Source organism: Halichondria panicea, chromosome 3, assembly GCF_963675165.1.
Source record: "Halichondria panicea chromosome 3, odHalPani1.1, whole genome shotgun sequence".
Taxonomy (NCBI): Eukaryota; Metazoa; Porifera; class Demospongiae; order Suberitida; family Halichondriidae; genus Halichondria; species Halichondria panicea.
In genome coordinates this window covers 7,438,056-7,465,389 of record NC_087379.1, presented here as the reverse complement: position 1 = coordinate 7,465,389, position 27,334 = coordinate 7,438,056, and the positions used below count along the sequence as shown (strand labels likewise).

Here is a 27,334-nt window from a genome sequence, read left to right as displayed (position 1 = left end):
AGTAAGTAAGTAAGTTTCTTGCCCAGCATTTACTCCAAGTACAGCCATCTCCAGGACATTCTGCACAGGGTTTCCAAACGACTACAACCTGGATTACAAAGCGCTTCTTCAGATTTGCGATTGCTTCCACGAGGCAGATGACCTCTCAGTCTCTATTTCTCTTACCTAGACAATTCCGCCATCTTTAATGACTCAGCAATTGTGTTATGGCCAATAATAATAGATAGGCGTGGCTAATAAACCGTGCGCCTAAAATCAGTGCAGCAGTGCTTTTCCAGAGCCTGAGGTGTTCCTTTTCTTCACACTGTTCAGCTCTAGCTCCCTTTCTCTGAAAGGCATGCTATATGCACTGGCTAGATATCATGCTCTTAAAATGGCTGTCATTTAATACTGATTCGCAAATTCAACATAATTATCAAGCAATAAATTATTACTCATTATACTATAATTATTAGTCCAGAGATATTCGAGAAGATATCTGATTAGTCCTGTCTTCTCTTCTTGTACTGCCTCTTAACGTTCCACTTATGCATGTCATGATACGTAAACTGTACTGAAAAAGAAAGGGAATCCGACTAGAAAAACATTTGCAATGTGAAAAATTGCTAGGATTGGCCAGGGGAACCACAAAAAAGCGTGGGAACAAGAAATCAGACGAGAGCATAACTCCAATCCGTTACAACGTCATGAACATGTACAATACATAGTATATTAAATAATAGACTGTGTTCCAGATCCACCTATCAGCTTCCATCCACCACATCATTCCATGCAGTCACCAGTACGGTCCGTGCATGTTACTACGCATGGATGGACTGTGTGCACCTGTGCTCAACACTGCATGTATTAGGAACATCAATTCATCACAAATCATCATGATTATGTGCCCCACATTCTAAAATGGATGTATAATAAATATATATAGGGATTGGTCATCACTCCACCAGTAAAAATTGCGTGGCATATTGGCTGGGAAAACATGGGAAAACTACCAGTATACATGTGATTGACGTTGTAACGGATTGGAGTTATGCTCTCGTCTGATTTCTTGTTCCCACGCTTTTTTGTGGTTCCCCTGGCCAATCCCAGCAATTTTTCACATTGCAAATGTTTTTCTAGTCGGATAATAAATATATATAGGGATTGGTCATCACTCCACCAGTAAAAATTGCGTGGCATATTGGCTGGGAAAACATGGGAAAACTACCAGTATATACATGTGATTGACGTTGTAACGGATTGGAGTTATGCTCTCGTCTGATTTCTTGTTCCCACGCTTTTTTGTGGTTCCCCTGGCCAATCCTAGCAATTTTTCACATTGCAAATGTTTTTCTAGTCGGATATACATAATAGTTAGATACTGTTTAGGAGGTATCTATGGGAATTATAAGCCCAAAGGCCTGCTGTAGTATCCCGAGCAAAGCGAGGGTACTACGAGTGCCTGCGGGCTTATAATTCCCATAGATACCGACTAAACAGTATCTAACGAGTTTAGTTGCTAGGTTCATTTCAAAAACTAACCGAAAGAATGGACGCGGACAAAGACCTAGGCCTAGACAAGCTCTTTTCTGAAGAAGTACTCGGCATAATAATGACCGAGCCCATAGACCCCGCCCTCTAAATGTGGAGGCGGAGCTGGCTACTCTTTCTACAGAACAAAGAAAGGAGGAGGAGCTGGACAAGCCAACAGAACCTGCACAATCTTCTCTACCTAACTCAAAGCGAATGAAGCAAAGTGTCTGCAGGCCTCTTATCACGGCAGGTGCAGTGTACAGTTTGGATAGTGATATCTGCATAAGGTGAATAATTAGAATGGAAATCCCGGGATTGACCTGTTCAAGGATGCTTGTTTTGCTGACTTTCGAGTGTGCCTAGACTCCGAAATGAAGCGCTTGCAGAGAGCTGGACTAGGGTCACAAAAGAAGGCTGAACCTCTAATACATACTCTGTGCAACTGCTGCATGCTACTAGACTCTACAACGCTGGAGTGGACGAACAAATGATAATGGAAACAACTGGACACCGAAGCTTGGAAGGAGTTCGCAGCTACAAGAGAACTTCTGAGTGTCAAAAGAAGTCAGTTTCAACGTAAAGCCAATTAACATACTGGCACACACTGATCACTCACAGATGGCAGTGCAACAAAACTCACAAACCAACTGCTGTCAATTTATGCCTCCAAACTTTAACTTTAGTGCCTGCAACGTTATACCATCAATCTCTCTATATGCCTACATCCAACAACCAACGTATTAACAGCGACTGAACATTATAATTTTTTGTCATTACCAAAACAAAACAGTTACTTCTCATTGTTTTTTATAATACAATATACAAAAAACATGTTTGAAAAACACAAAAATTAATAATGAATGGTTGTTGTGAACATGAAAATTACAGGTTTATATGAGAATTTACAGGTTAATATGGGAAATATAAACCCTGTACTGACCAATCAGATTGCTGGATTCTGGGCTACTAGTAACTAAAGTAGTCTGTAGTCTAGCGCAGCCAGCCCCGGATGTTTTCTATTTAAACGCTAGGTCGATACCAATTTTAATCAGGGGAGTGAGACTACATGTATAATAATAATACTCTGTCTACATTTCTTATACTTGCATGTATGTGAGTATACATTACCCAGCAGGTCACAAATTGTTAATGGTTAATTCATAATGCCAAGACACAATAATGTCATCAGCTAGCTACTAAACACATACAGCTCTCAAAATGACAACTGAACGATCTACTAGTAGCTACACGATAACAATAATAAACTAGATAGCTGGCTAGATAATCACTCGCTAAAATGCTGATACTAGAGCTAATAGCAGACAACTCAATTGAAATGAGGTTAAGTTGAAATCGTTATCCAAAATTCATAGTCCAAATCGTTGCAGTAGGTCAGAGGGGGGCTTTACTCAGTCTTGCTTTGTGAGGGTTCAGATTTCTGTTGGGCCCAGGAAAGAAGTGTTGAACTATCAGCGTTGCTCAGGCTCCAGATACTTTGGTTCTCAAAGAGGTCATAGGTGGTGGTTGAAAGTGTGGTGTCCTCGGAGGGTGAGGTTGAGTCGGTGGTGCCACTGCTGATAGGTAGGGGGCTCATATCGGAGGTGATGTCATTACTGTAGAATGGAGCAGTGTCTGTTGACCACGTGTTGGGGCTGTCCCAGTTAGGACTGGTGCTCTGCAGAGGAGAGAGAGGGAGTATCATGATCAGAATAATATACACAGTGTATACTGTACGTCTGCTAAAACATACACACACACATATATATACCACAAGGAATGTACAGTCATAAAATATGTAAAACAATGTACAAAAAAAAAATGATCTCTCACCTTTCCCTCCCCAGCAGGCCAGCCAGCACTCCTAGACCTTCCTGGTGCCAGACTCTTGCTGGAGACAGAGCCCTTCTCCCCGCGAGACGAGAACTGTTGACCCGGAGCACCCACGGCCGAGACAGCAGGGAAATCAGTCACAAACTCTCCTCCTAGATCACTCTCCATGCTGTAAGTACGGTTCCTTCTTGGTCTCTCTGGCAATAGATTACTTTGACGATAGGGAATCAAGTCAGGGTCTTCCGGGGACTGCTCGCTGAAGTCTGGATTGTCCCATCCTCTCGATCCAATAGAGGAGGGGCTAACATCTGGTCCAAACTTGGCAGGGGAGGGGGCATCAATAGGATGTCTAGGTTGATCTCTTTCCATAGCAGCAATAGCTCTTTCCCGTTCAATAAGTTTCATGATGTATTGTCTCTTTCTCAAATACTGCTGGTCATATACGCCCCCCTCCTCCATAGGTGGCACCTGGAGCCTGTGTGAGTGATGGTGGTGGTCCCATGGTCCTTGTGGACGATAGCTGTACTCTCGTGCTCTCTGCATGTACAGGTGATGCATATACGCTTCCATATTCGGATGCATGTGTTGTCTGCCATGTCCGCTCTTTGGTGCCATCATTGGTGAGCGACCACGATAGTGCTCTCGACTATGACGCCCCATAGGCATCGGTGGGAAGTCCTCAGGCCCACTGTACGGTTCGTCCATTGCCATTGGATTGTGATGTTCAAGTGAGGGATAGTCACTGTACGGCATATGCGATCCCTCGGGGAAATACGGTAAAGGTGGTGAGGGGGTCATCGATTTGCCTCCTCGTAACGGATGTGGTCTCTTAAAGTACGACCCCTCAGGGTAGGGACGCATGTGGGCATCATCAGGAGTTGGTGATAAACCAGGGGGTGGTCCTCTGGGCTGGGAGCTATGGTCGGGACCAAATTTCCTCGGATCTGCTCGTAGACTTGGGCCAGATTTCGGTGCAAAAGTTGGAGATGGATAAAATGGTTCTGCGTTCAGGGAGAGTGTAGATAGAGGCGGCTTGAACTCATTGTCGCTTGAATTATGAGAAGATTCATCTTTCTGTGGACTCAGTGGTGCTTCAATTGGTTTCGTCATTTCAGTTTCACTTTGCTCGTCTTGTTCCGGGAGTTGGTAGTCATCATCTTCCTGTCCATCGTCAGGTTTGTCACGATCGCTCTTCTGCTTCCTACGCATAATGGCCGAGTTATTGGAGAGTAAAGAAGCAGCCAGCTCGTGAGGAGAAGTGGGCAGACTCTGAGAACCGCCTTTACCAGAGTCCACACTGAGTAGAGTATGTGTCACACCATCCGTTTCAACCAAGCTATCAGAGTCCATTGGAATTACGATAACAGGTTCTTCAATCAACTCGCTCCTTATGATAGGTACAACATGCAGAGTTTGTGGCCGCTGTCTAACGTTTTCATCTGATTTCAGCTGGTGTTCGAGAAGATTGTCCTCAACTAGTTGTGTGATCTTCTCAACAACGGGTGATTTAATTTTCTCGGAAGGTTTTTTGCCAGTACTGATTTTCTTAGTACCGTAAGTGGCGGCTTGATCTGGTGTTCTTGAAAACGAGTCAGTGAACGTCTCTTTAGTTTCTTGTTTTGTGGTCTTAGTTGTACGACCAGTCTTGATGGCAGTACTGGGAACAGCTGGGGACACGAGTACCGGTATTTCATTGCCCTTGTTTGGGGATACGTCGATAATAGTCGTCTCTGATAGTTTATTGAGTTCATTCTCAGTAGTTTTGTCACATTGCACGTTGGTTTCAGTTTCAGTTTGTACCGTATCTTCAAGAGGAGGTGTGCTGTCGTTGTCAAGTTGCTCAGTGGAATTAGACGAAGAGGAATCTTCAAATGAACCAACTAGTTGCTTAGCGTCTGTTTTGTCCGTATCCTTTTCTTTCTCTCGTTCTTTGTCTCTCCCTCTCTCCTTTTTACGAGCTTTTTCCTCTTTCTTGATCTGTTGTCGAGGTTTCCTCTTTCCTTTCATCCGAACGGTACTAATCGGTGGTTCTTTCTTGTCGACCAGTTCTGTTCTTGGTGACATGACCTCTGTACTCTCGGGCGTGTCGGGAGGATGGATGGTCTGGCCAGTGTTGGGCTCCTTGGTGACAGGTGGTGGAGGCTTCTTCACTTCAGCTACCACAGTTACCACCTACATAGAGAGATGGAAATACAAACCATAAATCAAGTGTAACGTGGGGAAGGATATATTTACATACATGTACATGTCACTTAAAAAACAAGTACAGAACTGATAAGCATTTGTGTATTATTTCTTAAAACTTAACACGATTATTATACAGGAATATTAACGGCTTACGCATGTACATGTACAGTGCACAGAATATACCAATTACAACGACAATTACGTGCAATATTACTTTATCTAATTAAGAGACTGACCTGGCTAGGTGTTTCCACTTCCTCCGACTTGTCGGTACCCGTAGATGCCGAATCACTGTTGCTAGAAACAATGCTACTCTCCGAGACCTTCCTCTCCAGCTCCTTCCGTCCGGACGGGGGGAGGGGTGAACTATCAGGCGTTATCTTTAGAGGCTTCAATTTTCGTACGATTTTTGATTTTCTCACATTCGCTGGTGGAGAGCTCGGATTAGTTTCCGTGGGTGTTTTTGAAATGATCTCGCCTTTGGACGCGGTTTTTTCGGGGATGGTTTTCTCGCTGCTACGCTTCAGTTTGGTAGGGGATGAGCAGAGTTGCGCTGGTGCACCGGTAGTTGGAGTACAAGGTTGGGTCTGCTCTCTAGCTCCAGTGTGATTGTCCGTGCCTGTTCTAGGTGGGGAGATGACACTCGGCTCAGTAACAGGAGCAATGGGGATCTTGAGGGACATTCCCTTCGGCGTGGAAGTAACAGCCGTGTGTGATCTAGACGGAACAGGTTGCAATGAGGTGATAGTTTCCTGTGATGATGGTTTTCTCTCGATCTTGTTTTGTACCACACGATGTCTGAGAGTGGGTATTTCTTGAGCAGTAGTGGGGGTTACTAGCGGCTCAGGCTTAGGTTTAGATACGGGAGTGTTCTTATCGGTAGAGGGTTTAGGAGGCTCTCGAGTTACTTCAATTCTCATAGATTGACCAGTGGACTCAGACTTCTGGTTAGAACTGCACGAAAGAGAAAAACACAGAATAAAAAAAGAACAACCATATACAATTAAATGTAGGTAGCAAATAAACTTTACTTCATACAAAATAGATGCATACTTCATTGAGTAAAAACAGAGAAAAACAAGTAACTAATCGTAAGTATAAATATGGATGTACACACACGAACTCTGCACTCTGCACTGACCTTTTCTCTCCTAATTCCTGGACCTTCTTGGACAGCACATCCATAGACTTTGACAACTTCTTCAAATCGAATACTTCTCCGGAGCCTTTCGTTGCTTTCGCCTCACTTTTATAGGACACAGAACTACTGCTCCTCATTCCGAACTTGGTCTGCACGAATACTGTAGCTACAAGGCAGAGTATGACAAGCAGCCAAAACGGTACAGACAACCAGGCCAGTGTTTTCTCCCATTCGGGCCGAGGCTGTAAGGCAATACACGCCGCTAATAGTTGATGGGGGAGGATGGCTAGTAGAGGGTAGAGGAACTCGTTGCCAGTGGAGGTTTGTAATCGTAGAATGGTGGAGACTTGGGTCAGTGTGTAATCTGGAGTGAACCTGCACGTATGGATGATGAGATGTGTAATACACTGTTGCAAGATACGTACTGTATAGCGGGTAATTTTCGTTGGTGAAAATTTGCGTATGAATTCTACCCATTTAAATAGTTCGTACAGCTCAGGATAGTGATGTTGAACCTATTGCAATAGAATTTCGTAGTTTTAATTTTCGTATCATACTCTTCAATACGAAATATACGAAAATTTAAACCATACGAAAATAACCCGCTATACGGTATATACATGTAATTATACTGTGATACACACTGTACATATACACACACTGATAGAACTCGCTGAAGGGATTCTGACTTACGTTATTTCAATTTTCTTTGATCGGTTTGGTTTAATGGTGATGTCCTTGTTACAGTTAGAGATAACGAAGCCTCTCCCCTCACAACTGCCACCCTCCAGTCCGATGATACGCAATGTGATGGAGGTGGAGCCAGAGTTATGCATTCTAAAGGTCTTGGTGAGCTTGAGGGGATCTGTTAGCGGGTCCACAACAGTACCAGCTGTGTGTGTGTGGGGGGGGGGGTTAGGAGTGTGTACAGGCACGCTATGGCAGTAAATGTAGTTACAGCATCTGTCTGTATGTAACACACAACACATGACTTATTGAGAGGCATAGAAATAATACGTACATTTCATTTTAAAATGAACAATAATTACGGAAAATGTTAAGTCTCTAATGGTGCCTAATAGCTGGGTGTGTGTGTGTGTGTGTGTGTGTGTGTGTGTCCATGCTTGACCTACCTAGACAGTTCTCCATGACAGAGTTGGGGAACTCAAACATGAGAGGTTCAGTGCCGGGCTGGACACTGTCGATAGCAAACGAACCCTGAACCCCGCTCCCCTGCACAATGACGTAATCAAACACAGTCAAGTTGTTTCTCAACAAAAGCAGCGTATTCAACTCCTGGTCTACTTTAGGACTGAAAGCAACTGCCATTTCAAACAGTTTGCTGTGTGGAGGCAGTAGCGTTGTGGCCAGGGCTGTCTCAGGTGATGCACTAGACACAAAACTGAAGGAATTTGACAAATGAGAAAAGTTGAGATTTCGTAGTCGTGGGTCGAATCGGTCCAATAGAGAGTCGATGATGGTTTGCGGGTGAGTATAGTGACTGAGGAAAACTGGTTGAACCAGTAGGGGCACGTCTGACGGGTTCGTTATGCGGAGACGGTGAATCTATAGCAAAAGAACGAGTGTAGTAGGTAACTAAAGAGTGTGGTAGGGAACTAATGAGTGTGGTAGTAAACCAATGAGTGTGGTAGGCAACTAATCACTACATACTGTATATAATGTACAGTGGTGTACGGAGTGTACTAGCCTTGGGTGAGATGACATGCTATCAAATACTGTGGCAGTGCCCACTCACTTCTGCTGCCTAAGATATGACAGCTCTAGACTAATAATAAAGGGAGTAAGTGGAGGAAAAGAGGAGAGATTGGGGGAGGTTACTGTGAGTGAAGGAACAAGACCAGGCAGCGTGTGTATACATGTTAGACTAGGTACCCTGACTTACTGATGTGTTTCCCACTGTGGTTGGCTCCAGTGTGACCAGCTTCTCCTTGACCAGGTTAGGCCAGGTCAGACTCACATCTACAGGCACTCGTACCTCTCCACCTCCAACAGAGCTCACTACAATACTGGCATTGAAACTGCAAGAGAGAGAGAGAGAGGTTGAACCATTTGCTTATGGCATCCCCAACAAGTACATTTATAAAAATAATTATAGGCTGGCTATGAGCAATTGTAACAATCAGTGCCACCTGACTTACATTGTACCAACGTACAGTATCCATATAGAAATTGATTTAAAGCAGCTAAAACCAGTGCTCTAAAATGCTAAACAGAAAAGTATACTGGATAGAATGGATGCTACAAGGGTTGTATATACATGATTGTAGCTCTTCTGGGGCATACACACATTGAACTGTAAGTCAGGAGAGGCTTACACTGTGCGTCCATCGTCCACTAGGCCCCTCCAGGAGGCCCACAGAGTGGTGAGTAGCTGTAGCTCTCGAGACGGGTCCTGGGGGGCTGAGTTAGAGGACCATAACCCGAGGGAGCTGGCCGGCTTTTTCAGATATACAGTGTCCCCCAGTAGGGGGTCAATCACAACAGAGCCAATCTGTGTGTGTGTGGGGGGAGGGGGGGTATGGTGAGTGTGTGTGTGTGTGTGTACACGGCATGCACACGGGTCCCCAATGAACAGTTTGTGTACAAAGCAACCCCTCAACAAAGGCCACCTCGGTTTACTGACCAAAAACATGCTCCCCAAAGGTGTCTGTTATAAAAAGAGTTTCCATAAGAGTAATAATACGGCTCTGATTTATTACCTCAACTTTTTCTGTTGGTCTCAGTCGCGGTAAACCATCCACACTCTCCTCAAAGTATACCCGGGGGTCATCAAGGTCAGAGTTCACAGAGGTCACGTCGACAGCTTTATGAAACAAATTCCGTGCACTCAATCCGACCCTTGCCCTCAGGTAGGGGAAAATCCCCTTGAAACTAATTGCCCCAGGGCTCACTTTCAATCTACTCTCGGCCGTCTTGAAATAAACAGGAACGTGTAGAACTTTATCAAACGATGTGCTGACGATGACTTCCCCGCTGTAGGTACTGATGGTGTTTGGATTAGACACAGTCACGATGAATTGGGCGCTGTGTTCAGGTTCGAGGGTGTGAGGGGGTGTGGAGTGGGAGGGAGGGTGGGGGGTGCCATTAGTGGTGGGGTGTACGGAGGACAGTTGGACACTCGTAAACGGGAGATTGGCACTCACAGAGTAGGAAATGATGGATATCTACAGAGACAAACTAACGTATCAGCAGGTCATGATTATAAATGTGTACGAACACTGTACGTGTAACAGAAACACTATTAAGAGTCGTTGTAAGGATTATAACGTGGTTCCATTTACATCATAAATACATGTAGTCAATTCGAGCAGCTGTGGATATGTGCAAACAACTTGTACGTACGTATCAAGTATAATTAAGGCAGATGACAGTAGCATTACATTGAGAGGACTTATTGTAACAAGGAGCACTTACTTGCACAGGGTTGATGTTGTGCAGTGTGAAGGTCTTAGAGACAGTGTCCGACTGAGAGAGCACTCCAAACTCCAGAGAATCCTCGTCACTGTTCTCCAACGAGTACTGCAACCAATTAACCAACTATCAATGATGTTGTATATACATTGTAGATGTACATCTTTCAACAGCCATTAACTTAAGTATCGTTGATCCAATGTCAACAATTTTATGATTTTCTGAAAGTTTAGAAAGAGACCTTTCAAATGATGTATTTCAACCCAAATTTTCGTTGAGGTCCAAATTTGTCATTTTTCGGCCTTGGACCATGGGCTATTATTCATGGTATTGCCAAATTGACAAATATTTTTATCCCTCAAATATGAACTTTGATTACACCATTTAAAAGGTATCTTTCTAAGCTTTCGGAAAATCAGACAATTTTTTAAATTGGAGCCACGGAATTCAAGTTATGGCAGCTGAAAGAGTCTCTGAACCATTCTTGGAATTAAGCGAAGGGATTTGCTGTTGAATATCTTTCAACAGCCATAACTTTAGTATCGTTGATTTAATGTCAAAATTTTATGATTTTCTGAAAGCTCGCTTTCAGATAATGTGTTTGAATCAATAGAATTTTCAACCCTAGAATGACCACAGTTCTAATGGAACCTTCAACAACAGGCTCACCTTGACCCTGCCATCGTAGCAGATGAGAGGAATGTTGAAATAGGTTGCGTTGGTGGACAGTCTGAGAGTAGTGTTGAAGAAACAGTCGGTTGATGAGGGCACAAAGAGTACGGCCAGAGACTGTGACCAATGGGTTGAGGGGGGGAGGGTGAAGGGTGTGTCCTCAGCCGATATCTGTATAGAGAGGGAGTGGTTAGCTAGTGTGCATTGCTGAGGTACTGCACTGGGCACATTGGCATAATCAAGTTATTCTACCACTTGAACATAACATTGCATATTCGATTAGAATTATAGAAGCATTGCATTTGGTTAGAAACATACAGTCGAAAAATGATGCACAAAAAACAGCAAAGTAGTACATGTACTAGTAACTACAACGACTTGTGTGTGTCCACAGGACTTACAGCAAAGTAGTACAATTTGCCTTAAGAGTACAGTAAACTAGTGTGTGTATTCACTGTAAAGCAGTTCCCCTGGACTTACAGCAAAGTATTCCTGAGCCTTGGTAGGCAGCTTGGCATCATACACCACCACAGGGCTCTCAAACTGATTGGAGAGAGGGATGTGTCTCATGATGGGCTGGAAGGGAGGGGGGCCAGGTCTGAACAGAGTGGCTGCCTTGTCATAGGACAGGGATCTGTGAGAGGAAGGAAGGTTTCAATACAAGTGCTTCAGAATCCCCTACTGTATGCAGTGTGAGAATATACTGGTTAGGTTTTCAATACTAAGGGCTTTGCTGCAGTACAGGCAGATTAAAGGCTTCAGTTTTGTACCCTAAGCTGTTCTCTCTTTGAAGTTACATTATCGTAACATGGGGTACAGACAATACATCTATAGCTTGTAATTTGTACTGTGGACATAGTTGTATCACTACGCTACAAGCTTCTCCCTTTAATACAACAGACTCTCATTCTATAATGTCATTTGTCAGCTAAAGTAGTGTCTGAGATGTAGTCAACAGATAAGCATGTATATGCAGTACATGTAAGTAGCTGCACACAACACACACACACACTCACCCACACCACACACACACACAGGCTTACCCAGTGAGGACACTAGCATCGTAGGGCACCTCCAGCTGATGGGGGAATCGATCCTCTGCTCGTATCACAACACTACCTCTCGTCTGACTCTGAGAGCTCACTCTGTCAGCTGAGGAGGGGGGGGGGGGTGTATTAAGACTGATAAGTTGTACAATGTAGCTACTAGGCCTGAAATCTGTCTTAAACTGTTCGCTTGCTTAGAAAGGACAGACAATCTACACACACACACACACACACACACACACACACACACACACACACACACACACACTGCACTAAGACTGATAGAGTGTAGCCAAGTACATGTACCATGTAGCTAGAAATTTCTGCGGCCCAAAAATTCTGCGAATGAATGAGTAAACGCAGAAATATTATCTGCAAATGCTTATTAACCACGCCTAATTTAACAGTTAAAAGTTCAATTCGCAGAAATATTATCCGCAGAAGGTCTTTTTACAGCTATTCGCAGAATTTTTGGGCCGCAGAAATGTCTAGCTATACGGTGCTAGACTGCACGCTTACTTAGAAAGGAAGGGACTACATGTGTCCAATATTGCTGTACATGCACACAGACCAAGGGCTCTACACATAGACCTGACTAAGAAACTATCCACACACGTGTGGGGACGCTTGTGTGCATATATATAGTTACCGTGTAGCTTGAGCAGAGCTATCTTGGTGTACTTGGAGCCAGGTCTGAGCAATGTGGTCTGGGGGAGGGAGGGAAACAATATCACTGATGAATGCATACATTGTAACAACCTACAGTAGATCCAAGCACAGGTAATGCCCAGAGGAGGTACGACACATATGCCTCGATTTAGCAATTAGCCACTGAGCCGTGTGGCGCTAAATTGAGGCCGCCATGTCGTACCTCCTCTGGGTAATGCCTTTAGTACCACTCTTACCATGTACTCCACCTCCACTGCGCTGTTCTCTGGTGAAATCGAAACAGACTGAAACAATAAACAACAACTGGTGAGTACACATACAGAGCAGTATATGAGACCAGGCTAAGCAAACATCACAGCTGTACAATGTACATGCAAACTGACTTAGTAACAGCTACTGTTGAACCTCACACACAAACTAGGCCTCAATGTCAAACCCAGGAGAATGAATACCTGTTGAACCTCGTAGAATGCCCTGAACTACTGATCACACCCACTCACCTTGATGTGGACCTGTTGTTGGCCTGCATTGAGCACGTACAGTGGAAGCACCTTCGTCTCTGTGGGGGGTGAGGGGGGGGAGGAATGATAAGGGAAGGCTAATTAAACAGTAGCACTTGAAGCAAGACTAAACACACAGGTTGAAATTTGAGTTAAAATCGCAAAAAAAAAAGGTTTTCTCCATAAATATCTTTAAGTACAGTAAGCACACCCACACACACCACACACACACCTCCGCCCTTGACCACACCAAAGTCGAGCAGTTCTCTTGACAGGAACAGCCCTGAGTGATCAGACACCTCCACCTCCACTGGTAGCACTACTGAGGGGTTGCCCTTGTGGTTCATCCTCACACGCACAAATGACGTGTAGTTGGCCACTGAAGCTCCAAAGAAACTGGCACGAGCGATTGTCTTGGTCTCGTATGGTCGTATCTCCTGTGAGGGGGCGGTTGTGTGTGTGTACATAGTGATATAGTGACGATAGGTACACTACAAGGAAAACATTGTTGCTACTTAAACACAGAACTGAAATAAAATACTGTTACTCAGAATTATTTCTCATGGAAATACTAGCGTATATAATACAATAAGTGTTGTGTATATGCTGTGAAAACTGCTTCTGCTTAGTTACTGACTAACTGAAAGTTGCCAAAACAATTTTTAAGGTAATTAAAATTTGTTGCCGCTTGATAGCAACCTCCCCCAGAGCTATTAGCACTGATCTGTAACCTGAGCTCAGATTAGGTGCTTGAAATTGGCTGTGTCAAATTCTCAACCTTTAGCCATTAGTGCATGCACTGAAACCATACAACGTTGACCAAATGTTGATACAACAGTGGATAAATTGCAACAGAGAATTGCCAGAGAAAATGTTCTTATTTTCAGCCACTCAGAACTGCACACGTGTAGCTAGTAGTAATGATATTCATAATGATAATTACGACTATCTTATAATTATTATTTTGTGGTTTTGCTGTTTGCCAATTCTTCGTTGCAATTTCACTGTATAATATTGCACAAATCTCTACCACACACACACCACAAGTATCTGCTGATAATTACCCACTTACCCAGAGTGCTTTCGGTCCTTCCGTCTGCCCAGTCAGCAGTTCCAGGTGGAGCTCGCCGCTACTCGAGTACATCTCCGTGATCTAATTAAGAGGAAAAAAACGCCGTTAATATTAAATACCAAACACTTGGCTGACAACGTGTGACATGTACAAGCCTCCTAAAGTAGACAAAGTAATAAATGGATATAACTTGGCAGTTGAGAAATGCTCTCCTAGTGTCAACAAAACCCAGCTGCAATCCAGTGACGAAACAATGCAAGATATAGACACCACACCAATTAGGGCAAAGTTAACTATATTAAATGCCACGTATGCAGTATGCATGTTAACATTCCAGGAGTAGCTAATAGCATCTAGCCAATGAGCCGTGATGAGAACACAGTCTATATAGGGAAACAGTCGTGGTGGCAGGCTTAATTCAATAAATTAAAGCTCTCAATAAATTAAAGCACAGTAATTGCCAATAATACGCAGACACTTGATGAGCATTACGTACAGCAAATTATGTATCAGAGGGTACTTATACGCACTAATAGATGTACAGTACTTAGAGTATACATGTACAGTGTATGTGTCAGAGGCTGTGCTGCTGTGTGCATGTTACCTGCAGTGTTTTGCTGTACGGGTTGTACATTGATATGAGAGGAGAGTAGGTGGCATTGAGGGGGATACGAGCACCCAGTAGAGAGCGCAGTCGGAACGGATTGGGAGTTCCCACACCCTGTACCTGCATGTGTGTGTGTGGTGAGGGAGGGGTGGTGTGTGTGTGTGGTGAGGGAGGGGGTGGTGTGTGTGTGTGTGGTGAGGGAGGGGGCGGTGTGTGTGTGTGTGTGTTGTGTTTGCATTATTTTACTAAAAACTGAAAATGAGTGGATGCCATTCTGGAAGCTGTAGCATACGTACACATACATTTCAATATCAAATGTGATATTTCTAAGAATGATTCACAAAAGAGCAAGAATAAAACTACAGTATAAATGATTAATGTCATAGCATGCTCACTACACACCCACACGTCCTTACCTCATACTCGAAGGTGCCCTGGGATGATTGAATATAGAGAAGGTTCCGAGCAGACCCAGTCACCCGCGCTAGAAACACCACATCAAATGAAGTGGACTCCCCAGCCTTCACAACCTGCACACACACACACACACCACGCATACTCATGAGTTTACACAAACTAATACTGAAATTAAATGCAAGTCTGACAATACAAGTTGCATAACTTAAAGATAACAACTGTATACTACAGGGCACACTGCAGAAATAACATACTGAGAGAGAGAGGGAAACAAGTTATCACTTCCTCATTGTAATAAGAGCTCCAGTATTTGTGCAGGTCATGTAATAACTATACGCTCAAACATTCTCTCCCACACACACCAAGTACACAAATTGTTATTGCATTTTTGTAGCTACATGTAGTTACAGTGACAAAACTTACTGACTAAGATTATTACTATAGAATACATGCATGGACTAAAACCCGAGGGGGGGGGGGGATGGTGTTCACCTTTGACTTGAAGAAGGAGGCGTGGAAGGTGGGGGAATCCCCTGATATGGAGGTGAGTTGCAGCGGCTGTGTTGAGCTTGGGTTGGTGATACGCACAGTCTCCAGTCTAGGCATCCCCACGGCACTGGGAGGGGGTGGGGGTTAGTGGTGTAGGGGGTGGTTAGTGGTGTGGGTGGGAGGTTAGTGGTGTGTGTGTGGGGGGGGGGTTAGTGGTACTTCATGAAAATGTGCTGGGAGGGGGTGGGGGTTAGTGGTGTGGGAGTGGGAGGGGGGTGGTGGGGGTTAGTGGTACTTCATGAAAATGTGCATCCCCACAGCACTGGGAGGAGAGGGTAGTGGACTAGCTGGTACATTAATTATGAACACCGTGTACAGTGTACCTGTACAAATATTGCCATGTCAACAGCTTGTCATCAACAGACACACACACAGACACTCCTAAGTGCACAACTACACCAAAACAGTACCAAGAGTTCATTAGGAATCCTAATGAACTCTTGACAGTACTAACAGTAGCTCAACAACCAACACACACACACACACACACACACACACACACACACACACACACACACACACACACACACACACACACACACACACACACACACACACACACACACACACACACACACACACACACACACACACACACACACACACACACACACACACACACACACACACACACACACACACACACACACACACACACACACACACACACACACACACACACACCCACACACACACACACACACACACACACACACACACACACGTGTACGGAAGTCATTGCCTATATTACTGCCCTCACCTTTCTCTGAAGTCGAGGGTGGGAGGGTCAAATATGAGTGCTTGATGACGCGGCAAGGACGGGTGAACTCTGACCTTGTTACTACAGGGGGGAGAGAGATAAAACCACGTAAATTAAAATACCTAAAATGAGGAATTTGATTTACCTATTATCTGCCGGAATCGTGGATACTGTTTCTTCATACTGAAAGACAAGAATAGAAATGTAACGAATATGCCAAACAGAGAATGTGTAAGTGACACAGCAGAAGCTTGTGTAGTGTGAGTCTGGACAGGGCCCCTAACACGAAAGCATGGTGAAAAAATGATGCCCAAAAATGCAGTCTGTATCAGATTTAGTGTCACTGCAGAGCAACCGAATCAAGTAACCATAACATCACTTAAAATTCCATTAAGAGTTATTCAAGGGCAGGTAGAAGTAAACACAATCCCTAGAGATGCTCCCAGACACACCCCTATTTTAGAGGCTATGGGATTTCACCATGGAAACACTCTATAATTATTATACTAAATTCATGATTTGCTTGCTAACAAGGAAACCTGTAAAATAAAATCATTAGTCATTTAATATGAGAGAGCAGAATCGTCCCTAGCTAGCTAAGAATGTGTGAACCAACACACAACCTCACAGTGTGTACTTTCAGTATAACAAGATGTACATTGTATCAACTTTCGTTATTCTAACCAAACACATTATATAGTTCACATTATATAGTTCACATTATCCATAGTTATAACATTCAGCCCCTTAAATAACACATCACTCTTTAGGTGACAGCTTCCACACTGGGTCTATACCCAGGGGAGGTACACAAGAGTACCTCGATTAGGCTTAGTCACGTGCAAAATTCGACAGTAAAGTCATTGTTGCATGTGATAAAAGTGATCAAATACCTCTTCATTTTAGCCTAATCGAGGTAATCGTGTCGTACCTCCTCTGGTGATCATAATCTCAGATATTGGTAACTGCTAGTACATGCACACTACCTAGCTGACTACACTGTATACTGCACAGACCAGACTGATTAACAGTGGTCGGAAACATCCCCACAGTGATACAATGACGTAACTAAGGGTGCAAATAGTAGTCTACATACTTCCCAAGTGCCAAATTCTCTTGTATTTACCACATACTAGGCTGGTGTCAAGTTGCACACTAGAGTTGCTAAACATAGTGGCAAGCTTTGTCATTGTTTACAGCTACTAAAGACATCGGGGCTTGCCACTCAACTCAACTCATGAATATCAACTCTTGACAATGAAATGTGTACTCTATAATTATTCTAGTAATCTCTCCAATTGTGGTTATCAGTTCCTTACTTCCTTATTTAATTTTTCAGCCAGCTACCTAGCTATATAAGGTATCTTCTACTCTTGGCCCTGTGTACCCACCTCCCACCATTTGATACCCAATACTCAAAATAACGTACCCTCAATGGATAATTATTAGCTTACCTCTATTTTATCTTCGTCTGTAAAGCTCCTCACATATTCTGTGTGGGAAGAGACAGGATTATTGTGGCAAATACAGGAAGGAAGGGGTTAGTTCCACTGACAAATGAGCTCTCTTTGACTCCATACAAGTGTCAGTGTGAACACTATAAGCCGTTAAAACAGTCGGTATTCGCAGCTGGTAAATCAGTAAAATAATCACAAAAGGTACATGTATATTTATATTATCTTCTCTCAGTTAGCAATATAATGTATGTAAATTCACTGCATAAATTATTTCTCTGACACACCCCTACCATCTTCCAAGGGACCTTCAGAGCCTCTCTCCTCGAGATTTGCTGATAGTAGGCTGAAGCAGAAGAGCACTGAGAACACAGACGGTAGGAGAAGCTTTTTACATGAACCCATTGCATCTCGTCTAGTAGAATGTCTTGCTAGCTAGCTATAGAAACCGTCTTGAATTGACCAAAAGCTTTCTTTGTATATAATTATTAAAAAGCCCAAAAGCTAGCTGACGTAAGATTATAATCTGCTCCACGTGTGGCATGCGGACACAAACACACCCCCACACTGAATATTTGCAAGCTGCCCCGCCCCTCTTTTTGTACTTAGTCTTCTCACCTACATTTTTGATTCACAAGTAACTGTCACCTCTTGATCTTAATACAAGGAGTAAGGAGCAAGAATGGAGGTAAGCAGAAAGCTTCAAAGCACTACAGAGCTTAATCATTGGTAGATGATTTCTGAGCCTTTTTGCTAGCTTTGTTGCTATAAAAACCATTGAGCATGTGTGATGCTGTCCTCTCACATGCACAGGAGCTGAGCAAAGAGGAGAAAGATCTTCTTGATCAGATCAAGATGAACATAGTGTCCGATGGACAGAGGTGGAGTATGACCCCAGAGAAGAAGATGATTCACATCTGGAGGAAGCTGAAAACAACCGAAAAAGAACTGCACACATCTGCACAAACAGTGCGTATATATTACTATGATAATACTAGTTTGTTGCATAAGTGAGCTTAGGGAGATTGCTTAATAAAATGCTTTTCATCATTAAAATATGCAGAATTACAAGCTCAAGCAGGAACAGAAAGAGGAGACTGCCAAGATCCAGAGTTACCTTGGCAACATTCGTACGCTCCAAGAGGAAAAGAGTAAAGAGATAGAATCTGAAAAGAGAGTTTTAGTGAAGCAAGTAGAGCAGCTTACACTGGAGAGAGGAGCTTTCATTGAAGACAACCGGAGAATATCGCAACTGATACAATCAGCCGGGCTCAGGCAATACAAGAATATATCCCCAGGGGAGATGGTCGAACACTTAGTGAAAGAGATCGAAAAAACACGAACCGAAACAAGTATTGCACAAGTTGAACTCGATAGCAAACAGAGTGATTTGGAAACAACCATGCATCAAGCTAATAAAAAAACGAATCAACTGGAAAAAGAACTAGTGCAATGCCGAGAGTTGCATGAAATACAAATGAAGAAACTGCAACTTGAAAAGGAGAAGGTTGAGGCAGCCTATCACTCTTTGCAGGAGAAGGAAGTATCACTGAGGTTGGAAAGTAGCGAACTGAAAAAGAAAGTACTACATGAGACAGATGAGATCAAAGGTATGTTGAAAAAATGTATGCATTCAAAATTAATTCGAACTTCAGTATAATTAGTGTCTTGTAATGTATGGATTCTTATTCCTTGCAGCCATTAGCACTGCCAGGGCTATGCTGCAGACGAGTCATGAGAAGGAAGTAGAGCACTTGGAGACTGAGAGGAGAACACTGCAACGAAACCTCTCCTCCTCCAGCACACGGCTGAAGACACTGGCACAGGAGACTGAAGAACGAGAACAACAGGTATAATTATAATTATTCATGTAATAGAGTTTCTTAACATTGCACTGTGGATAGACTGGCTTGCTAGGTTTTGGCATTAATGCCATTTAGTCATTATACTAAATGCATGTACAGTAGTAGCCAAGTTATTCGCTTCGCCTGCATAATAATATAATATATTATAGATCACAGATTAATCATGCAGCTCCTACTACTATTTCTTTTGTATCTTAATTTGCTAAATTCATGTATAAACTTGATTCAGTAACAAAAAAAATTAATTATGACATCTATATTATTATACCTGCAATTCAAAGACTAGTACTGAACTCGTCTACTACATGAATATGATTGAAACATATTCACTGGTCTGCAGATTGCTGAGCTCAAGAGAGTACTGGAGGAGGAGAAAGCTCGACTGGTAGCCATCAAAGAAGACCACATCAAACAGCATAATATGAACAAGAACCAGATCCAAGATCTCAAGCAGAAACTGGCCGCTTCTGAGGTATAAGTTTTGTAATATGATTGTAATACTTGAGTTACCCGTATATTATATGTGTGTGCATGTGTGCAGACGGAGGCAAAGAAACTGCAGTCACAGTTGACAAGCTTTGAGACTAAATTCAGAGTACGTACACATGTACCACCACTGTAACATGTACGTATTAATTATCTATTTATAGGAAAAGATGGCGATGAAAGATGAGGAACACTCAAGGTGAGCTATATGTATATGACTACAAGACCTGTACACCTGCAACTACGAAACGAATATTTTATTTAGTGTACCTTACATTATTAGCCCATGCAATAATCGTAGCTGATTACATATAAACATAATTGTACTAAGCTTCATTGTGTAAGTGTGTAACGTGATTTCTATGTCAATAATCTTCACCATCTCTCTCCTCTCCTCTGCAGCTCAACTGTGGAGCTTGAAGAAGCTCTCAGGAAGATAGCTCTATTGAATGCTGATCTGGATGAGTCTAAGAGGAGATACGAAGAAACTAGCAGACATAGCCACTACTTGAAGCAAACTCTCGACAAATCTGAGAGCCGCTTGGTAGAGAAGGAACACGAATTAGAGCAACTCAAAGAGGAAATTGAACACGTAAAAGAACAAAGTACAATTGTCTTGCAGGAACAACTACAGAAAACGGATGAAACGAATGCCAAAATCAACAAATTGAAAGCAGAGTTAGCTGCTGCGACAGACCAGTTACAGCAACTCACTCACGAACATAAGCAACTGAAACGAGAGAAAGACTTGCTAGAACAGACGATGGCAGATAAGGAACAGGCAATCGACTCTCTCTCCAAGAAAGTAGCTCAACTGAGGAAGCAAGAGAAGTCTTTAGTTACACAAGTGGCTGACCTACAGCAGCAAAACACAGAGAGCACGGACAGTCTCACGAATCTCGATCAAGAGCTCAAGAAAACAGCCAAACAGAAAGATGATAGCCAAGCACAAAACATGCGATTGAAAGAGAGGCTACAAGTTCTGCAAGAGGATAACAACAGGCTGAAGGTTGAAATTGATGATACGCAAGCGACACTCACAGCTGAGAAGGGGAGGAACGAAACCGAGAAGGTAGAGTATATACGTGAGGTATGTCCTGCATGGTCTCAGCTACATGCGCTATGCATATGTATTCCAAGCCAAATAATGTGAGGTATCAATTCTCTGTAAATCGTACTTGTTTCAAAGCCCAATCATAAACTCTTGGTGTTGCCTGAGGCAATTGGTAGTTTGTTTGTTCCTCTCAGAACTTTGCGAAGTGAGATAGGATGTATGTAGTGTCTGGATGTACAGAATGCATATCGTAGTTTTTATTTTTAGGTAGATGTACGTCATGTGATTACACAAAGTTGGATGTATGTACTTCTATACACGCAGATGAAAATACGTGACGCTCAAGTCGAAGCACTTCAGTTTGAGAAAGATGAATTGGATTCAAAATTGTTGGAAATTAATGCAAAATACTATCAAGTAAGTACAATATTTATGGCATGCCATATCAGCAATTTTTGTGCATATTTTTATTGTGGTTTTTTAATTGGACTACCCCCCACCTACACACACCCGCCCACACCACACCCCACACACACACACCAGGAGAAAGAGGAGCTACTGAGACGAGTGTCAGAGTTGGAGGACGAGCTCCACACGGCGAGGGAGGAGAGGGAGAGAGTCAACTCTGAACTGCAGCTATCCATCAAACAATCCTCATCACTAAAAGAGGTGTGTATAGAGTAACATTATATTACTGTCAGTATAACTAGAATTGTTGCAATGCCTTAATCTGTGTAAAATGTGAAGTCTTAATTATATAAGGAATACCCACCATCGAATCGTTGGGGTGACTTGCAAGGTGTGTCTACCAGTGCACATACATGCATGTACATTGTACATACATCTGCTCATGTATAATTATTATTATGCATACGTGAACAGAGTATTGATGAGGCTGCCATCACTAGAGAGAGTATGGAGTTGGAGTCTGGACAGCAGGTGACTCTGTTAGGGCAGAGGGAGGCCACTCTCAGAGGAGAGGTGGAGGAGCTGCAGACACTCCTGCAACAAAAGGTATAGTACTCATGCAGCTACATTGTATAAACTGAAAATATAGTTGCTAGGGCTAATATGTGCAAGTACATAGAGGGGAGATAGTTGAAATTAAAACACATTCTCAAGAATACATGTAATTGTTAGATTTCAGCACACTTTACATTAATTTAAAAAGTATATACTTGAATTCCCCACAGGTTGAAACAGTATCAAGCTTGACACAAACAGTGGAAGATCTCCAACAATCTACAAATCAGACAGAACAGGAATTAAAAGTAGCGAGGGATGAGATAACATCACTACAACAACTGCTAGACAAAGCCGGGACAGAGAGCACTTCACTGACAGAGCAGCTGGAAAAGATTAGCAAAGAAAAAGTCACTCTGGAATCTACCATTGCAGATCTTAACAGAGATGGAGACTCACTTAGAAACACTATCGAACAATTGAAACAAGAGAAAAAATCAATAATCAGTAAAATGGACGAGGCCACGAGAGAAAAACAGTCGATAATCGCACAATTAAAAGAAACCAGAAATGAGTTAGAGTCGCAAACGAAATCACTAACAGCTGTTAGAAAAGAGAGAGATTTACTGGCGAGAAATTTGAAGGACTTGAATGGAGAGAGAGAATCACTCGCAAAGAGCCTGGTTGAAGTGAAGGGCGAGGGAGATACGGTGACAAAGACTCTGGAGGCAATAAAGGGAGAAAGGGACTCTCTAGCGAGAACACTTGAAGACGTGCGGAGCGAAAGTAACTCACAAACCAGGACTTTGGAGGAAGTAAAAAACGAAAGAGATGCTCTGAAAAAGAACCTAGAACAATTGCGTGCCGAACAAAATTTGCTAACGAATTCTTTACAAAGTGAAGTAGCCAATGCAAGAGAATCGCTTACCAACGATCTAGAGACTGAAAGAAATGCGAAAAAGTTAGTTTCCAGGTCCTTGGAAAGGGTCACAACTGAGAGGGACTCACTGGCAACCAGCGTTGAGGAGCTCACACGAGGGCTAACAGAAGCGAGGGAGGAGGAGGATGCAGCAGCTAGAGCTCTGGAGAAAGTGACGGGAGAAAGAGAAGCACTTGCAAATAGTTTGGAGAGTTTGAAGGAAGATGCCGCGTCCACGAGGAGGATGCTGGAGGCAATAAAGGGCGAGAGGAACTCACTGAGCGGTACTCTGGACGGCGTGAAGGAAGCTCATGAAACGACAGAGCAGGAACTGAGAGAATTGAGAGAGAAAGTACCAAGTGAGATATCAGTGTGTGTGTGCGTGCATGTGTGGCTGTACTGTATGTGTATAGTAGATATACAGCTGCTGTATATACTGTCCCCAATTCTTCCCCGCTACTCCCACTGTCTTCCCTGACTGTACACATGATATGGATGGTGTCTTGTTTCCCTGCAGTCCTACACAAGCAACTATCAGTGTCCCAACAAGAGGTGGCCTCTCAGAACCAGAAGATGGCTGATCTGGAGTCACAGCTCAGCCAAACCAACAACCAACTGGCCAGTGAAATCAAGACCAAAGATCAGTCAATTGCCCTCAAGGTACACGCATGAATAGCTAGTGCTGAATTATAGCTAGTACGTAAATCAATTGTGAATGTGTTGTACAACAGTAATGTACATAATGTCTAGTGTTGATTGTACAGATAATTAATCAAATACCAGTATGTATAATTAGTTCCACATGAATGTGTCCTTCTGTACCCCTCCATGCAGAGTGGTCTGGTTGAGTCTCTGGAGGGGGAGGTATCAGCCGTGAGGAGTGAGCTGTCCTCCGTGAGACAGACCTACTCGAGGGAGAAAGGTTCCCTCTCCGAGCGACTGGAGGAGATGAAGAAAATGGCCACTCTGACAGAAGTTCAAACCAAATCCGAGAAGGTTAGAGGGCTCCTATAGTGTTTGCATGTGTATGTGTCACGGTGTGTACATCTGAAATCTGAAAATTATTTGATAGGCCATGAAATTATTGTTGTATGTGCATACTTAAGTACAGCTGTTATTAATGTATCTTAAGCTACATGCCTTAAATTGCCTCTAAATGTGTAATAGATGAGACTTCAGACAGAGCTGAACAAGAAGCTGTCTGAGGCAGCCACGCTTAAAAAGGAACTAGAGTCGTTGAAACTTGCCGTGGAAACAATGAGCACTGAAAAACAAGTCACTGAAAATCAACTCAAGTGTAAATCAGATGAACTGGATAATAGTAAAGAGAGAGTGGTGTCACTCGGTAACGAGCTAGCAGCTGCCAGGGGGAGGGCTGATCAGCTACAGGGCGAGCTGAGGGAGAGGAGTGGCCAACTAGAAAGTGTGCAGACACTGCTACAGGAAAAAGACAAAGTAAGCTGTGACGTTATGAAGAAGGCATTTGATACAGTTGCTTTTAGGTTGTGGTATATATGTTGTGATACCTAGTTTGCCCACTGCACGATTAACTAGCTCTTGTTTGTTTCTATATATAGGAGTTGCAGGAGTCCAAAGAAATGGTGGAGGAAGTCAAACTAGACCAGACCCAGGCTAGTCAAGCCACTCAAGTTCTGGAGACGGTAAGCCCCCCCCCCCCCTATTAGAACAATGGCTTGTTTCTACTAGTGTTCCAGGACCGTACACTGTATATGTATCAATTGTATCCCTTCTTTCAGGAGAAGAAAGAGCTGACTGCTCAGTTGGTGGAGTTGGACCAGAAGTGGGTCCAGTGTCAAGGAGCCTGTGAGACTGAGAAGCAACGGTGTGTACAGCTGGAGGGCCAACGACATACCGCAACCGCTAAATGCGAAAAAGTAAATAGTACAGTTTGCGTACAATTACATGCAATTGAGAAACTTTATCTGATTTAGTTTGAGGCACAAGTGAAGAAATTGGAGCAGCAAGTTACTGCCACGAAAACAAGTTCTCGGCAGACAGAAACGGAACTGGACAAGGTAAGCAATGAATGAGATGAGCTGCTATGCAACATAATGCTTGGGAATTATTATCATTTTCCTTTTGTAGAAAACAGCAATCAGTCGTAGAATAGAGTCCAAGCTAGCTAAGAAGATCAAAGAATGTGAAGTCAGCGAAAACCTGAGAAAAAAAGCTGAAGAGAAGGTAAACAATTAGTGGCACTTTTTCATAGATGACAAATTACTAGATCTAATTAGTGTATGCCAATAATAATAACACAATTTTATAGAGCAATTAACTGAAAGAGCTTCAATCCATCAACACTATTAATTGTAACGTTAGCATGACTGTGTGTGACTATTGCTCCAGGTTGGTGTCCAGAAGAGGGACCTCACCTCCCTTGCTGAGAGACTGGGACAATTTGAGAAACGAGCTGCCATCCTCAAAGAAAAGGAAAGTCGATTCTCAGCCATGCTAGCAGAGAAAGAGTCACTCAGAGAGAGCCTTCATGAACAAGAGATGCAGAACTTACTCCTGGAGCAGAGGGAAAATGAGCTTCAGGAAAGGATACGAGGGCTTGAGGAGGAGATTAGGAGAGGGCAGAGTGGCATGAGAGAGAGGGAGATCCAGGGACAGGAGATGATGCAGACACTCAAGCAATATAGGACAAAGATACACAAACTGAACGACAAGGTAACGTATATACTAATATAATTATTGTAACGATGGTTGCTTCTCAGCTGAAGTCATGTGATGTTGACAAGCAGCGACTACATGATCGTGTGACCCTGCTCACAGAGGACCTGGGTAGTTGCAGTCAGGAGGTGCTCTCCCTAACCGAGAAGCTGTCCCGATACAAGAAGAAGTATGCTGACAAGACACGACGCTCAGCCGACAAACTGAGCACCTCACAGTGAGTACAAGTACATGCACAATTATCTTTCCCATGGTTACAGTTTTTATTGTTCAGAAAAATAAATTTATTTTTACCACGTTTTGTGTACATTGCCAGCAAGCCTTGTGTTTCACATTGGGAGAATTTGTGAAATGGTTTGGGGTAAATAACAATGTCCACGGTGCAACATCGGGTGGTTCATTTGATGCAAGGGAGTTTGTGTGGTGAGTAATTGAGACGGCCTCCTGTGTAGGTAGTGTGTGGGCGGTGATCCTCCTCTCCGTAGGTGTGGTGTCCATGTTTATTTGACCACAGTTTTCGTTGCTGTGCTTCGCCCGTATCATTGCGTTGCCAAAATACAAAATATTGCATTTGGTATCTTGTACTTCAATACCTTCTCTCTCCCCCATGCAGGGACTTGTACTCTCTGAAGAGAATGAGTCTCGAGTCTAGTGTGGAGGGTCTGAGAGAGGAGCTGGCTAGCATGCAGAGACAGCTGGCCTTGGAGGAGAGATGGCGGAATACAGCTGACAATGCTCACAGGTCTCTGTTGGAGGAGAAGTCGCAGCTGCTCGCAAGGTACATGTATAATGATTATAGCCTTGTTTTTTTCTCTCCATAAATCAAGCCTGTTTTTGGGGCTAACCTTGAGAGGCCATAAATTATAACCTTGCGTTAGGAATGTCCAATTTCAAGAATTTTGTGTACTTTAAGTTAGTTTTTAATTTACGTGTTGTAGTGAGAGTAGAATTTGCAGTTTTCACATGCATAGAACTCTAATCATTTCTCCTAATAGAATTGTGAGTCTTGAAGAAAGCATTCGCAACAAGAACCAGGTGGGGGTTGAGTTGGAGATGACAACTGCTCGACTTAAACAGGAAAATTTTATTCTTGAGGAGAGGAACAAAGTTCTCCTGGGTCACCTGAAGCATACACCACAGGCCTCACCCAAAGGGGCTTCCCCTCAAGTGCTGGTGAGCCAAGTGTGTGGGTGGGTGGGTGGGCGTATACAGTGAGCCCTTGGGTAAAATTTCCTTTAAATTATGTCCCGACAATTGTACTATAATTATAATTTTATGTAATTGTTGCTAAAGACAGCTACTGACTATACACACCCTTTCCCCGTACGCATGCTGCAGGTCAACGACATGTCCCTCAACTCAAGTGCTCTCCATTTACTGCTATCATCACCAATATCACCACTGAGAACTAATTAAAAAACGTCACATAGCAATTGTTGTTTTGTATAAGTCTAATGGCAATGTCAATCACTTAATTAAAACACACCCTTGTTCAAATTAAAAGA

The 27,334-nt window shown here is 43.1% G+C and overlaps 2 protein-coding genes across 3 annotated transcripts; one reads left to right on the top strand and one right to left on the bottom strand.

The window, feature by feature from the left end:
- Window positions 1-2,655: 2,655 nt before the first annotated feature.
- On the bottom strand, window positions 2,656-18,367 carry LOC135334057 (transmembrane protein 131-like). The gene is made up of 25 exons (XM_064529093.1): window positions 18,142-18,367; window positions 17,849-17,886; window positions 16,540-16,577; window positions 16,395-16,475; window positions 15,578-15,701; window positions 15,085-15,198; window positions 14,666-14,788; window positions 14,062-14,142; window positions 13,222-13,426; window positions 12,990-13,048; window positions 12,726-12,773; window positions 12,470-12,527; window positions 11,818-11,926; window positions 11,255-11,408; window positions 10,772-10,945; window positions 10,106-10,210; window positions 9,391-9,855; window positions 9,007-9,182; window positions 8,574-8,709; window positions 7,804-8,236; window positions 7,364-7,562; window positions 6,671-7,045; window positions 5,766-6,483; window positions 3,343-5,514; window positions 2,656-3,187 (listed from the first exon to the last, which is right to left on the bottom strand). Exons 1-25 carry the CDS (start codon window positions 18,251-18,253, stop codon window positions 2,918-2,920), a joined length of 6,567 nt encoding a protein of 2,188 aa, XP_064385163.1. The 5' UTR covers window positions 18,254-18,367; the 3' UTR covers window positions 2,656-2,917.
- Window positions 18,352-27,309, top strand: LOC135334058 (adventurous-gliding motility protein Z-like). Of its 2 annotated transcripts, none has more exons than XM_064529095.1 (24): window positions 18,352-18,536; window positions 18,662-18,817; window positions 18,912-19,458; window positions 19,547-19,698; window positions 20,054-20,185; window positions 20,255-20,308; window positions 20,364-20,398; window positions 20,602-21,271; window positions 21,578-21,670; window positions 21,797-21,922; window positions 22,136-22,267; window positions 22,447-23,494; window positions 23,653-23,795; window positions 23,970-24,131; window positions 24,303-24,590; window positions 24,713-24,796; window positions 24,893-25,030; window positions 25,088-25,171; window positions 25,242-25,337; window positions 25,503-25,826; window positions 25,874-26,046; window positions 26,443-26,607; window positions 26,825-27,002; window positions 27,168-27,309. In XM_064529095.1, exons 1-24 carry the CDS (start codon window positions 18,531-18,533, stop codon window positions 27,243-27,245), a joined length of 5,064 nt encoding a protein of 1,687 aa, XP_064385165.1. In that variant the 5' UTR covers window positions 18,352-18,530; the 3' UTR covers window positions 27,246-27,309. The 2 variants fall into 2 exon arrangements, with proteins under 2 accessions (XP_064385165.1, XP_064385164.1); XM_064529094.1 differs by having other exon boundaries at window positions 20,602-21,289.
- The last annotated feature ends 25 nt before the right edge of the window (window positions 27,310-27,334 follow it).

What these genes read in the sequence shown, in the direction of transcription:
- LOC135334057 (XM_064529093.1), bottom strand. Translation starts at nt 18,253, where the DNA reads ATGGGTTCATGTAAAAAGCTTCTCCTACCGTCTGTGTTCTCAGTGCTC. An exon ending in AGGGCACCTTCGAGTATGAG is followed by an intron (nt 14,789 to 15,084) that starts GTAAGGACGTGT and finishes ACACACATGCAG; the next exon opens with GTACAGGGTGTGGGAACTCC. An exon ending in CCACAGTGGGAAACACATCA is followed by an intron (nt 8,237 to 8,573) that starts GTAAGTCAGGGT and finishes CTTTTGCTATAG; the next exon opens with ATTCACCGTCTCCGCATAAC.
- LOC135334058 (XM_064529094.1), top strand. An exon ending in CTGAAGAACGAGAACAACAG is followed by an intron (nt 19,699 to 20,053) that starts GTATAATTATAA and finishes ACTGGTCTGCAG; the next exon opens with ATTGCTGAGCTCAAGAGAGT. An exon ending in AGACACTCCTGCAACAAAAG is followed by an intron (nt 22,268 to 22,446) that starts GTATAGTACTCA and finishes AATTCCCCACAG; the next exon opens with GTTGAAACAGTATCAAGCTT.